This window comes from Phyllostomus discolor, chromosome 1 (genome assembly GCF_004126475.2).
Source record: "Phyllostomus discolor isolate MPI-MPIP mPhyDis1 chromosome 1, mPhyDis1.pri.v3, whole genome shotgun sequence".
NCBI lineage: Eukaryota > Metazoa > Chordata > Mammalia > Chiroptera > Phyllostomidae > Phyllostomus > Phyllostomus discolor.
In genome coordinates this window covers 79,073,531-79,086,356 of record NC_040903.2, presented here as the reverse complement: position 1 = coordinate 79,086,356, position 12,826 = coordinate 79,073,531, and the positions used below count along the sequence as shown (strand labels likewise).

The following is a 12,826-nucleotide window of genomic DNA, read 5'->3' as shown; positions in this document are numbered from 1 at the left end:
GAATAATGAATACTATAAAACATTCTGAAAGAAATTAAATAAGACATAAATAAATGAAAACCTATCTCATATCTGCAGACGTCAGTATTACCCAAAACAACACAGATTAATGCGATTTCTATCAAAATCTCAATAATGTTTTTCACAGAAATAAAAAAGCTCATTGTGAAATTCATGCAGAATTTTAATGAAACTTGAATAGCCAAAACAATCTTGAAAAAGAACAAAGCTGGAGGTCCTACCACACTTTCTGATTTCAAAAATTACTACACAGCTATAACAATCAAAATGGTGCAGTACTGGCATAAAGACAGACAGATAAACAATGGAATTTTTTTGTAAAGGCTAAAAACAGATCATTCTATATACAGTTAAACAAGTTCTACATGTGTGCCAAGACCACGTGATGGGGAAAGGACAGTCTTTTCAACAAATGTTTCTGGGACAATTGGATATCTGCATGTAAAAGAATGAAGTTGGATTCTTACCTGATATCATGCACAAAATTAACACAAAATGGATCAAAGACCTAAATGTAAGACCTAAAACAATACAACTCTTAGAAGGAAACATGGGACAAAATTTTTATGACAATGGGTTTGGCAATGTTTTCTCTGCTATGACACCAAAGGCACAAGCAGCAACAACAAAAAATGAACAAAATTGAACTTCATAAAAATTTAAAAATTTTGTGCATCAAAAGACACTATCTACAAAAAGACAACCAAAGAATGGGAGAAAATATTTGCAAATTACATATCAGATAAGGAATTAATATCCAGAGTATATAGAAAACTTCTAAAACTAAACAACAAAAATACCAATTTTAAAATGGGCAACGGACTTGAACAGATATCTCTCCAAAGAATATACACAAATAGCCAATAATCACATGAAAAGATGTTCTTTGTCACTAATCATTAGGGAAACGCAAATCAAAACTATAATGAAATACAACTTCATTCATTACGATGCCTACTTTTAAAATAAAACAAGTGTTGGTAAGGATGCTGAGAATTTGGAACCTTTGGACACTGTTGGTGAGAAGGTAAAATCATACGGACATCATGTAAAAAAGTACAGTTGTTCCTCAAAAAGTTACAAATAGAATCACCATATGATTCAGCAATTCCACTTCTGGGTACATACCCCCAAACTGAAAATAGTGTCTCAAATATATGCACACTTATATCCACAGCAGCATTAGTTATAACAGCTAAAACATGCAAGCAAGGTGAATGTCCACCGATATGAGTGGATAGGCAAAATGTGTGTAGGTACAATGGAATAATATTCAGTCTTAAAAAGGAATTCTGACACATGCTACTACATGGGTGAGGACAGCACATTGAGTGAAGAAAGACACAAGAGGACATACTATATGATTCCACTTATATGAGGAATATAGATTACAAAAATCATAGGGACAGAAGGAATGGTGATTTCTGGGGTTTGGGAGAGGGTGGTGGAGAGTTAGTATTTAATGGGGACAAAGTTTCAGTTTTACAAGAAGAAAAGAGCTCTGCGGATGGATAGGGGTAATAGCAGCACAACATTTTGAATGTATTTAATACCACTGAACTGCGTCCTTAAATTGGCTAAGATGGTAAATTTATGTCGTGTATTTTACTACCATAAGAAAAACTGGAGTAGACAGAGTCAGAGAAATGAGGTAAACTTTGGAAACTCAGCAGTCAGACCCCAGAGGCAGATAAGAGGGAAAGGGCTTCTTGAGGCTTCAGAAAACTTAACATATCCTTGTTAAGGTCCTCACCTGAGCCTGGAGGACCCTAACTCTGGGGACACAGAGTAGCCTCATTCTTTGGGAGGAAAAGGGGCCATTGCAGCTGCAATGAGCAGCAATCTGGAAAATCATAAGGGAATCTGTGTTAAAAACCAAGAAATTACAGTGCACAGTTTTACAGTCAAAAGAAAATTAGGATCTGAGAACCACTAAAAAAGAAACACAGACATGGTTTTTTAGTAAGGGCTAGTCAGGCAGTGTTTACATTTAAAAAAAAAGTAAGTTGGAATATTTGGAAAGAATCAGTCAGCCTAAGTAACTACGCAAGTGGCCAATGCATGTTATAGCTTGGATGAAACGCCTACGTAAGCCTCGCTCCATGGTTCACTGCAGGTCCCCACCGGAATCCTACAGCACACGACGTAACTAGCCATCACTGCGAGGGCTCACACACACTGGGAAGACTGCATTTCTCACCTTCACTCCAGCTAGCATTCCAGTTGTGGACACACTGAAATCCAGGTAAGCCAGCGTGTCGGGGTTGGAGGGTTTGTAGATCTGGGCTGGCCGCTTCTTTGGCAAATCATCTGGAGAGCAAAGTGAAGCAATTAGTGTATCTGACCCAGTGGGAAAGCAGAGAAGTAAATGTACCCAGCTAGTTCAAGGACTCACCTGTGTCCAGTATGGGGGGCCACGCCCTGACATCGACGGCTGCAGCTGCCTCCCTGGACCGTAACAATTTACAGATCAGTTGTGTTGTCATTAAGCAGGCAGAGCGACTCACCTGAGGGTCACAGAACAGAATGAGGAAGGAAGGTAAACCACAGATAAACACTCACTGCACACATCTGCTCACTATGTGTGTTGAGGCCACATGGCTTTCAGAGCAGGTTAGACTACCAGGGACACGGCTCCTCAGGAGGAGCCAGTGTTGGCCAGTGGAGGTAAAAAAGAGCTAGGAATCTGACCATGAAGGCCACACAAAGCTCATGGGCACTGGAAATTTCTATAGCTGAATAGGATCCAGGGTGAGATCACACTCAGAATGAAGCTTCTGAACTCACTTGTTGACACTGTTAGCTGCCCTACTGGAAATGCCATACATGTCCACCAAGAAACCATCCAGTTTCTAGTAGGTGTAATGACTGTGAAAGTACTCCAACCTAAGTACAAAAAAAGTATTCACTTGTGGGGTCTCCAAACTGTCTTATCTCTTGTGGTTCTTTCTCTAAAGGGAAAAACCTTTCCTAATTCTTTCAAATTTCCCCAGGCACACACACAAAAAAATTAAAACAGAAATAAGACACTTACAAATTATGAGGAAAGAACTCCAAAAGAAGTGTAAATTATTTCACTTGGTTTGGTTTGTGCATTGGGTTTGCTGGGGCAGCTCCACATGTCTATAGGGACACTCTGTCCGGGGAGCTGCTTACTCTAGGCATCAAGGCAAGGCTGTCCTCTAACCCTAATTCCATGGGTGGGTAGGCTTTTGCTTCCAGCACTAGACGGTAGCTCCCTGAAAGTAGAGGCCATGTCTGGCCCTATCACTTGGGTTTCAGACACTCGTGCAATCCCACAACCCTCCCCTCCCCAGATAGCCCCACTCTGGTCCACGAGCCTAACCCTCAGGCCCAGGGCAGGGGGAAGTGCCCAGACACTCCAGGCAGTGTTACCTCCACAATCATCTTCACGGTGGGCAGCGTTGTTGCAATATTCTGTGGGTGTGGGGGGCGGACAGTAATTGGCACACAGCCTGCGTACAGGCAACCGTAAAATGCTGCGATAAGGTCTATTCCTAAACAAGAAGAAAAGCAGTTCTCACTTGAAACCAATCAAACCATTCAATGGTTGTCAAACCTATCAGCAGAGAAACTAGTCTGGAAAAATTAGGTTAGGTGAACAACAAAGACCTTAACATATTCTTTTTTCCTCCTGGGGGTTTTGTTACGCTTCAGCAGTAACTTCTACTTGGCCTGTTATTGGTATTTGTTTTTTTAATTTTATTGATTTTAGAGAGACAGAGAAACATTTATTTGTTGTTCCACTTACTTATGCATTCATTGGTTGATTTTTGTCACATGCTCTAATGGGGATGGGAATGGAACCCACAACATCGGTGTATTGGGACAATGTTCTAACCCACTGAGTTACCTGGGCAGGGCTGGCCTGCTGTTTTCAGTACGAAATGCCAAAGTAGGCCCTAAGTTTAATTTCTGTAATTTCTCTAAGGAATTACTCAACTTTATGATTATCAGTTCAGTAATTAAGGTCTTAACAACAATTAATTAAGTACCTCAGATATATAATAAAACAAGTTTAGATACAAAAGTCTTTGTGAAATATCACTTCATTTATGCCCCTAAGAGGCATACAGCATGCAGTGTAGTTCCTGCAAGTGGCAGAGTACCCAGACAAGTGAGCAATTTCTTGGTGACAGTACAGCAACTCCAGTCATCAAGCTCCAGTGTGCCCAATAAGGTGTCCCGTGCAGTTGCCGGCCCTGCCCTTTTACCTGGAGGGTAGACAAGGGCAACATGGTCCCCATCTTGCAGCCGCCCTCTCTCCATCAGCATCACGGCTATCTTCTCCGCTCGTTTATGCAGCTGGACGCACGTCAGCGAGTTTGCTATTGTACCCTGAGTGTTGCAAGAACAAGCAGGGAAGCCAGATTTTCTTAACATAACAGCTTTAGTGAGATCTAGCTCATATAGTCATACAAGTCACTTATTTAAAATGTACAATTCAGTTCTGTTAGCATACTCAAAGTTATGTCACCACCACAGTCAGTTTCAGAACGTTTCATCACCGACTCAAGCCCCCAGACCATCAGCAGTCACTCTCCTTCCTCCCACTAGCCAGCACACAGAGAACTAAAGACGCATCTGGGTGTACTTGTGCTGACAACAAATACTTTTTAAAATAATTACTTAAAATTGATAAATGTATAAAAAATCAACCTAGTGATTCTGGGTGTTAAGTGTAATTACCGTGGGCATTAAGATTAGTACTAAACCTGCAGGACTTGTACTATGGAAATAAGACTAACAAAAAGTGTTTATCAAGAGAGACCACATCGAAGTCACGGAGGTCAAACAACAATCAACCCAAAAGGCAAAAAGCAAACACTAAGTAATAAATTTTTAATGTAGACTTTTTTACACGTCTACAAACAAATAGAAAATACATTTGAATTGACAAATACGTTAAGAAGGGGTTGTTAGGGAAGACCAGTAGTTGAAATATATGGGATTTACAGTTTAAATTGTAGAGAGAAGTATGGATAAATTGCAAATCATGAACATACATCTAACTGCAGAAAGCTTTCCTGGGGATGAACGTTACCACTATGATTCACTTGCACGAAGGCTCAGGTATGAAGACATCACTGTCTATAAGCTATTTGAGAACTACTTCTTTATGATGAAATCTTCCTTAAGGTGATAACAGAGTGAAGAACTTTCCTTAAACAACAGGCAAACTGTCCAGGAAATCCATATCAGGAGGATACCAGAAGCTGAGATATGATCTTGAATGACTGGACCAGACACTCATATTTAGGCTGGAGCTCCAGGGGAGAAGTGAGCAAGGTAGCAGGAGAGAATGGCCAGACACAGAGAACACTTTCAGGGGCCAAACCCACAGCCTGGTTCAGGTCCTGAATGCCTATGTGGAGGAAGAAGTCTAAAAAGGAGGTGGGCTGAGCAGCTGATCATGGTAAGAGATGAGAAATCAGACAGCCTTTAGTGTTGTTAAAGGACAGTGATGACCTGGTGACTGGTTGTGTCGGGGTGGGGGTGGGGAGAAAGACAGAGTGTCCACCCCAACTTACACATTTGTTAGAAATACCTGCATTAGGTAGAGTGGGAGGGGCCAGTGGGAGAACCCTTTATAAAGTATGAGGGTATGAAAACCAGCACTTGATGTTTGCCAAAGACATTCACAAAATAACCGATGGTTGCAACTAGCTTCAGGATGCAGCCCATTCTCCCTGATAACCTGCAGTGTGCAGGGCCCTAGAGACGGCCCAGCAGTGCCTTTGGCTGAGCTGAGACTGGTCTCTCCCAGAGGACAGGCTTAGCTTACATTCTTTGATTTGAACCTTCTCATCACACTTTCCCTAATGATTTTCCTTCCAAAGGAATAAAAAACCAATAAGAAAATGGAAACAGATACATAGAGTGGAAGAGCAGAAGGTGCAAAGCCAGGTGAACACAGAGATGGATGAGACTGGGGTCCAGAAACCCTGCCAAAACATCAGAGCTCGTACCTCCAACAAGGGACCTTTCCTATGCGTATTCACTCCCAGACACCACACATACTTGTGGGAACCAGATAAAAAAACACCCAAAACTCCTCTCGACTCCAATGTCCTTTGAGCTGTTCAAAGTGAAGCTCAAGACCAACCTGGCCCCTAAACCCGTGGTGGGGGGACCATCTTGTTCCTCTGATGCTCCCACATCAGCTGCCATGAAAGGAAGCCAGTCCTGCACTCCTGACTGTCGAATGGGGATCAGCTGCACTGCTGCTGGGTGGCAGGATGCCACAGGGCCAGTGCTGGCAGAGGAGGTTCATCTTGCTGTGCCCACTAAGCCAGATCTTCCTGTTATGTGGGATTCTGTTGGTGTGCTGTGGCTGTCTGATTTCGAGCAGCAGCTCTCCGTCTGTGCTGTTCAACTTCTAGAACTGATATCTGCCCACTTTCTGGAGGGCTGGCACTGAACCCCTATGAACAATCCTCTTTTCTGTGATAGCGAAAGTCTATGAGATTTGAGAGGCATGGGTGACTCGCAACCAGCAATCAAGAGTGTTTCTGAAAAAGTATTTTGACTCTGGTTTGTGAAAATGCTCACTATCAGAACTTACAACAAGTTAATTTAATTGGCATTCTGTCCCTTATCTTGAGGAACTCTCAGTTTTCCCAACACTGTCTGCCATTTCACAAGGTTTTACAGTGACGAATGGGTAAGTCCTGTCACATGCTGGAGTCAGCACAATGGGTGATTGGGGACCAACGAAAATTATTCTCAAAAATCCCTGAAGAAAGTGCCCTGTTGGGAAGAGGCCACATCAAGTTTAGTCAAACACAATGTTCTTCTCCTCTCCTCTCTCCCCCAATTTGTGAGGTTGAACGTGACGCCACCTCATGAGCCTACATGGGACACAGGTCACATCTGGTCCCAGACTGTCCATTACCACTTGTTCTATGGGAGTCTCAATCCTACCTTTTACCTCTAGAGCAGGGGCGTCAAACTCATTTTCACCAGGGGCCACATCAGCCTCATGGTTGCCTTCAAAGAACCGAATGTAATTTTAGGACTGTATAAATGTAACTACTCCTTAACAGTTAAGTGAGAGCTAGCACTGCTGCTGGGTAGAAACAAGATGCCAGGCCGGATAAAATAAGGTGGAGGGCTGGATTCGGCCCATGGCCTTGTGTTTGCCACCTGTGCTCTAGAGAAATACCATTGACTTGAAGTTACACATTTCACTTCTCAAAATGCCTGTTGTTAAGGAAAAAACGAAGTGTTACAGGTGAGGGGTCCCTGAAGCAGTCGCTGCTTATCTTCAGGTCAGTGGTCACCAACCTTCATGGAAAAAGTTGGGGTTTCCATATGGAAACCTACCATCAAAGCGGAAAGTTCTCGTACAAACTCTTACAAGAGAACTTGGGGCTGACTGTTCCGAAAAGAGGTCTGGGGCACTGTCATGACAGAGTGGGAGTGAGGGGTAACCCACCGCCCAGTCCCTAATCGAAGAACAACACATTTTAGTGTCAATGACTGTGTATCTGCCACCATTTTTTAAGTTTTACATTAAATTAATGACAACTAAAAAGAGCAAAAGCTAAATAGGATTTATACTTCAAAATTTTAAAGAAGTTGCTACAAGTAAAAAAGAAAGTTAAAAGAAATGGCTTGTGTTTTTGTTAAAAAAATAACAGATGCTCTTTGTATGTAAACAAGGTCCAAGAATAAGTTCTCTGTGATTTGCAAGGAAGTATGTCCTAACCTCCTACCATAAGTCTTGCACACAGCTCTTATCCTGCAGATGGCACTGTCGTGGAGGAGAGAGACACAGTGGAACTCCGTCGGGAACCTAGTGGTTCGCCACCTTAAATGAGCAGTGACCAGGGAGCTGAGTTCACAATGGTAAGTGCTGGCAGTGTGGTGGGGCCAAGTGCTGAAGTGACGTTTTGGAATATATTAAGTAAAATTATTAAAATGAAATTCTACCAGTTTCTTTTTACCTTTTTAAGCACTGCTTTTAGAAAATATAAAATTATGTAGGTGGCTTGTGTTATATTCCTATTGGACAGTGATGAACTAGAAGGCTGACTTCAGTGGAAATACCTTTATGAAAACCACAGAAATGATGTTTCAGACCTTTGGTCCAGGTTGAGTGTTTGCGGTAAGTGTGCACATGTGCTGGAAAGGGCGGGGATGGAGTCAGATGTGTGGACCTGATGTGGCCCCATGAAAGGTTCAGGATGTAGCTGCCTCCATATCAGAAGCCTCAGAAACAGCAGACACATCTCGAAGGAACTCGGTCTCAGGCCCACACCTGCTCCATGCCCGTGGCTTTGACCTCCACAGCCTGCCCATCAGATTTCCTGTCATTCCACTGAACACATTTCCTTAAGACCCAGTGTCTGCCTTTAGCGGGTGACTGCAAATGAGGGGTCAGGGGACGGGGACCTGCATCACAAATTTTAAAGTAATTTTAACTTAACTAAAGTATTTTAATTATACTTATAAAATAGAAATGGTTTTCATTCCTAAGAGTGAATGTCTATAATTAAAATATAACTTATTTACAAAAAAATAGTTTGGTAATAATAATAAAAACAGATATCCCATAAATCTGCAATTGTTCTTGGTGGCAGAAATCATTCATTACTTATTTTGGGAGGAAATTGCAAAAAAATTGCTAAAATATATATGTATATATGTATATATGCATAGACAGATGTGTAAACCCTTATATTTAAAATCAATCCTTAAGTGAAAAAGTCTCAGTCAAAATAGCAACACATAAATAACTAAAAGGAATTCACGAAGACTGAAAGGAGACGATGAGGTCAGGAACATGATAAACAGCAGAAGGCGTGGGGGGCACCCCAGGGAGCAAGTGTGAGTCGGCAGCCTCACCCTGCAGTTGAGCAGCGTGTAGAGGACGTGGTCGGGGGTGGTCTGAGCCCTCCACTGCAGGACTTCCGAGAGGAACAGGAACTGGAACAAAGCACAGACGTTAAGCCCAGGTCACCTGGTTTGGGGGCTCATTGCAACATTTAAATTGGTCTTAGGGTGTGTCTCCACAGAGGCATGAGGATGCCCTGTCTGGTGTGGTCGACAGAACATGCAGGTGCTCAGTGTTCAGATGTGACCCCTGGAGGAGGAGTTTTTTGAAATCTGCCCAAAATGAGAGAAGTGCATCCTCATTCCCCGATGGAACTGCTGATACACACACAAAAACCATCTCCTGGGGCTTCTGGAAGACACCATGTGATTTCTGGGTTGCAATGGCAGTCAGCTCTGTCCTGTTGTAACATGGGCTCTGGTGAATGTGTTGTTTAGAATGGTCACCCCTGATGTCATTCAAAGGCACCACAAATCACAGAAACTATGTGTATCACATGGATTCAGTCCTAGTGAAAAGGTCAGCCTCTCTCACATTAGGACCCAAGAAGCACCATGTATTCCCTTAGTCCATGTTATTAACAGGGATGTACCAGGAGCAGGGAACATGACCACTGCTTTCAATGGACATATCACTAATGTTACCCAATTTGCAATATTTCAAATGGTTGCTTTTGTCACATTTCCTGGTAGCTGTACAGAGTGGGACTACCTTTTGGTGACTTGCATGAGTTCTCAAGGCCAAAGGGTCATAATGGGACTTGCAGCCACATGTGACAAGTCATAAGGTGTCTGTGGCAGAGGGGGGCCAAAGACTTCTACATTCTTAAGGCCACTTTAAGGAGATCTGGTTCCCAAACCTGGTTTTGAGCTGATGCTTTCTTGTGTTTGTACAATGAAAGGACTGAAGCTTTGCTACAAGGTCACTGTGAGGCAGTCTGGTATCCAGTCAGGACTGACAGGAAGCTAGGAACAAGTGGTCAGGGGACTAGGACCAGACAGGACTGCCCAGACACTGGCCCCAGGCCAGCCAGTTGTGGGACTATGTCATCCACCCTTCTGTGCCACTGTGATGTGTTATATGACACTATACCCCCTAATAAACACATTTCCTTAAAAATTATATGGGCATCTCTTGCAGAACCAAGAGCGCAGGTAGGAAGCAAAGGTCACCAAAAATGGGGAAGATCAGTGGAAGATGATGGGCTGGCAGGGCAGGAAGTGGGAGCCAGTGTTCCACATCAGGATTATGGGTGGGGGGCCCAGAGAAGGCTGGCCCTCTGCTCTCACCTTCCGGGCCTGGTCATTGTCTTCTATCTGACCGAGGTCTCTGCCGCTGGCTTGCGCAATCCTCTTCCCAGACACCAGGTTCCCCACCATCACAGAGGCAGGGCCGATTTCTGGAAAGGACATGGTGGCACATGCGTGAGGGAAACACACGTGAAATTCACAAAAATGTGACATCCCACCCTGCTAAAGAGCTCACTCTGGAGATATCCTTTCAAAGACGTGGCTCTGAAAAAAATGCTATTAAAACAGAATTTCAGTGAGGTCATTACAATGATAATAATGGCATATATAGGCTTTGATTAAGGATTCACAGAAACAACATGTTCTCCAAATTCCCCGAGTGCCACTCCAGCCCTGCTTCCCAGTTAGGGGAATGCTGAAACCCTCTCACATCAGTGATTACAAAAAAAATACAGCACAAGACAAATGTGGAATTGAAAACATGACGTATTTCATAGCTGAGTAATGAAAGACTCCTGGATTATAAGAGTCTGGTTCCCTGGTGCTATCACACATCACTGAGAGTTGGCCACAAACAAACATTTGTTATAAATACCTCTCAGGATAGATTTAGGGAGTAAGACTTGAGAAGGATGCAACACAGTCACTCACCTGGGTATTTCATCGACTAGAAGGTTTAGGCTCTCTGTCGGGCCCACAGAAATGTGGAATAAACCAAAAACCTCTTACTGAGTCCACATTCCCTTTAAGCCCCTGTTACTGACCTGAACGCTATGTTCTTTTCACAATTTATGACACGTTTCAAAAGAGAAATGCAGAAACAATCTATCCTGGCAGCTTTCCTTTTCTTTTTTAATGATAAAAAGTTTTTTTAGAGCTGGACTAATGCTTTCAAAATCTCTGACTTCAAGAAACCCTAGATAACCTCAGTTTTTTGAATACTTGCATTCACAATTTCTTTCCGTGTGTGTGTGTGTGTGTGTGTGTGTGTGTGTGTCTTGATGTAAATTTATACTGAGACACACACACAACAGGAAAATGTTAGGAGTTCCAGAAGAACATGCCAGTGTGGGTGTGTGTAAGGGTGTGTATATGTGAGGGAGCATGCTGAGTGTGTGTGTGAGCATGGGTGAGAGTGTATGAATGTGAGAGAAGTGCAGGAGGAGGAAAAAGGAGGAGGGGAAGCGGAGGAGGAAGGGTGAGAGATGTTTACCAAAAAATGCAGTTTAAAGTAACAAAGATGACAGTGTTTAACCCTCGGTTTGATAAAATAAGAGCTGAAGGCCACTACTGAGTCCTATTCTTACCAAGTTTTCAATGAGGCAAGTCACAGGCTTAGAAATCAGGGTGTATGCTGCATCACTCACTGCACATGCAGCGCTGCCTGTCTGCAGTCGAGACACAGGTTTCAAGATTTGGGCTGAGGGGCGTGATGCCACTACACATGGCTAATAACATGCACAGGTGCCGTGACAACCACCCCAGTGTCACCTTGGCTTTCATTGGAATAACGAGGAAGGCAGCAGGTGAGCACCTAATATCTTTTTTTAAAAGGTTTTATTTGTTTTTAGAGAGAGGGTAAGGAAGGGAGAAAGAAGGAGAAAAGCACTGATGTGTGAGAGAAACATCGATGGATTGCCACCCAGGCATGTGCCCTGACCCAGAATCAAACCAGAGACCTTTTTGTTTGCTGGCTGACACCCAACCCACTGAGCCATGACAGTCAGGGCACCTAATACCTTTTAGGTGACTGTCCAAGTGGGAACAGGCCACCCACTCTTCTCTGCAGACACATAGCTGTCTAGAATTTGGTTTGCCATCAGACAGCCATCTTCCCACAGCTGTGCGGGGGCCGCTGGGCACTTCAAGGCCGGGCTGCACTGTGGAGGACAGCCCACGACGCAGGTTTCTGCGCTGGTGCCTTTGGGTTTAGCCATCTGTAGGAGCCTCGATGCTGGTTTCTATGCAGTCATAGAACATGCCCTATATACTCAGCTAAAGCATGTTTGAATGTTCAAGTTGGTAGTTTGGGCTGACTAAATTTCTTTTCTTAGCTCTTAAGGTAGAAACTATGAAACAGATTAGGGAATGTGGTGTGTGTTGAAAGAAATCACACTGCTGTGTGGTTGGAGCAAGGTAGCTACTGCCTGGAGACAGTCGCCCTCGTCTACAGCCTTGCTCATCCGCCATTGGTTCCCTACCTTTAGGACCCGCCACAAAGCATCCCATGTTCTCCTCTGCTGAGGCCGGGCAGGACAGTTCTTCAAAGCCAGCTCCGAAACTGGCCTAACCTGCTTTGAAGGCTTCCCCATATTTTTTTTTTAAGAATCCAAATGTAGTAGGAAAAGCACTGTTTTGAGGGGATATTACATTTTCAAGGTGGCTTATTTTCTGTTTCTGTCTCTGAGTCCAATCTCGCCTCACTAAGAAGGTATTTCTGTCAGCATTCTCTGGCTGCAACGCTTGGATCTTACACGTCTCTCCCTACACAGTCTTAAAAGTTTATATGTCCCTAATGTTGCAGGAAGACAGGCAGCTTTCCTGCTGCTTTTATTTACCAAATCCACCCTTCTGGAGAATGGAGGCTGCCTCCCTTGTTGACTTAAGGGGATGTATGCAAAAGACTCCTGCAGTCCTCACCCCTCAGAATGTGAAAATACAAGGTTGAAGTGAACCCAAACTATGTATTAAATTC

At 43.4% G+C, this 12,826-nt stretch overlaps 1 protein-coding gene across 4 annotated transcripts in view; it reads right to left on the bottom strand.

Moving 5' to 3' along the window:
• The window catches only part of DIP2C (disco interacting protein 2 homolog C), a 435,220-nt gene that overhangs the window by 88,021 nt on the left and 334,373 nt on the right, over positions 1 to 12,826 (bottom strand). For all 4 annotated transcript variants that reach the window (XM_036025084.1, XM_028505417.2, XM_036025087.1 and 1 more), the window contains 6 exons: positions 10,171 to 10,280; positions 8,893 to 8,973; positions 4,257 to 4,380; positions 3,418 to 3,539; positions 2,417 to 2,528; positions 2,222 to 2,331 (listed from right to left, as the gene is read on the bottom strand). In XM_036025084.1, coding sequence (XP_035880977.1) covers positions 2,222 to 2,331; positions 2,417 to 2,528; positions 3,418 to 3,539; positions 4,257 to 4,380; positions 8,893 to 8,973; positions 10,171 to 10,280 — 659 coding nt within the window. The remainder of the gene's footprint in view (positions 1 to 2,221; positions 2,332 to 2,416; positions 2,529 to 3,417; positions 3,540 to 4,256; positions 4,381 to 8,892; positions 8,974 to 10,170; positions 10,281 to 12,826) is intronic.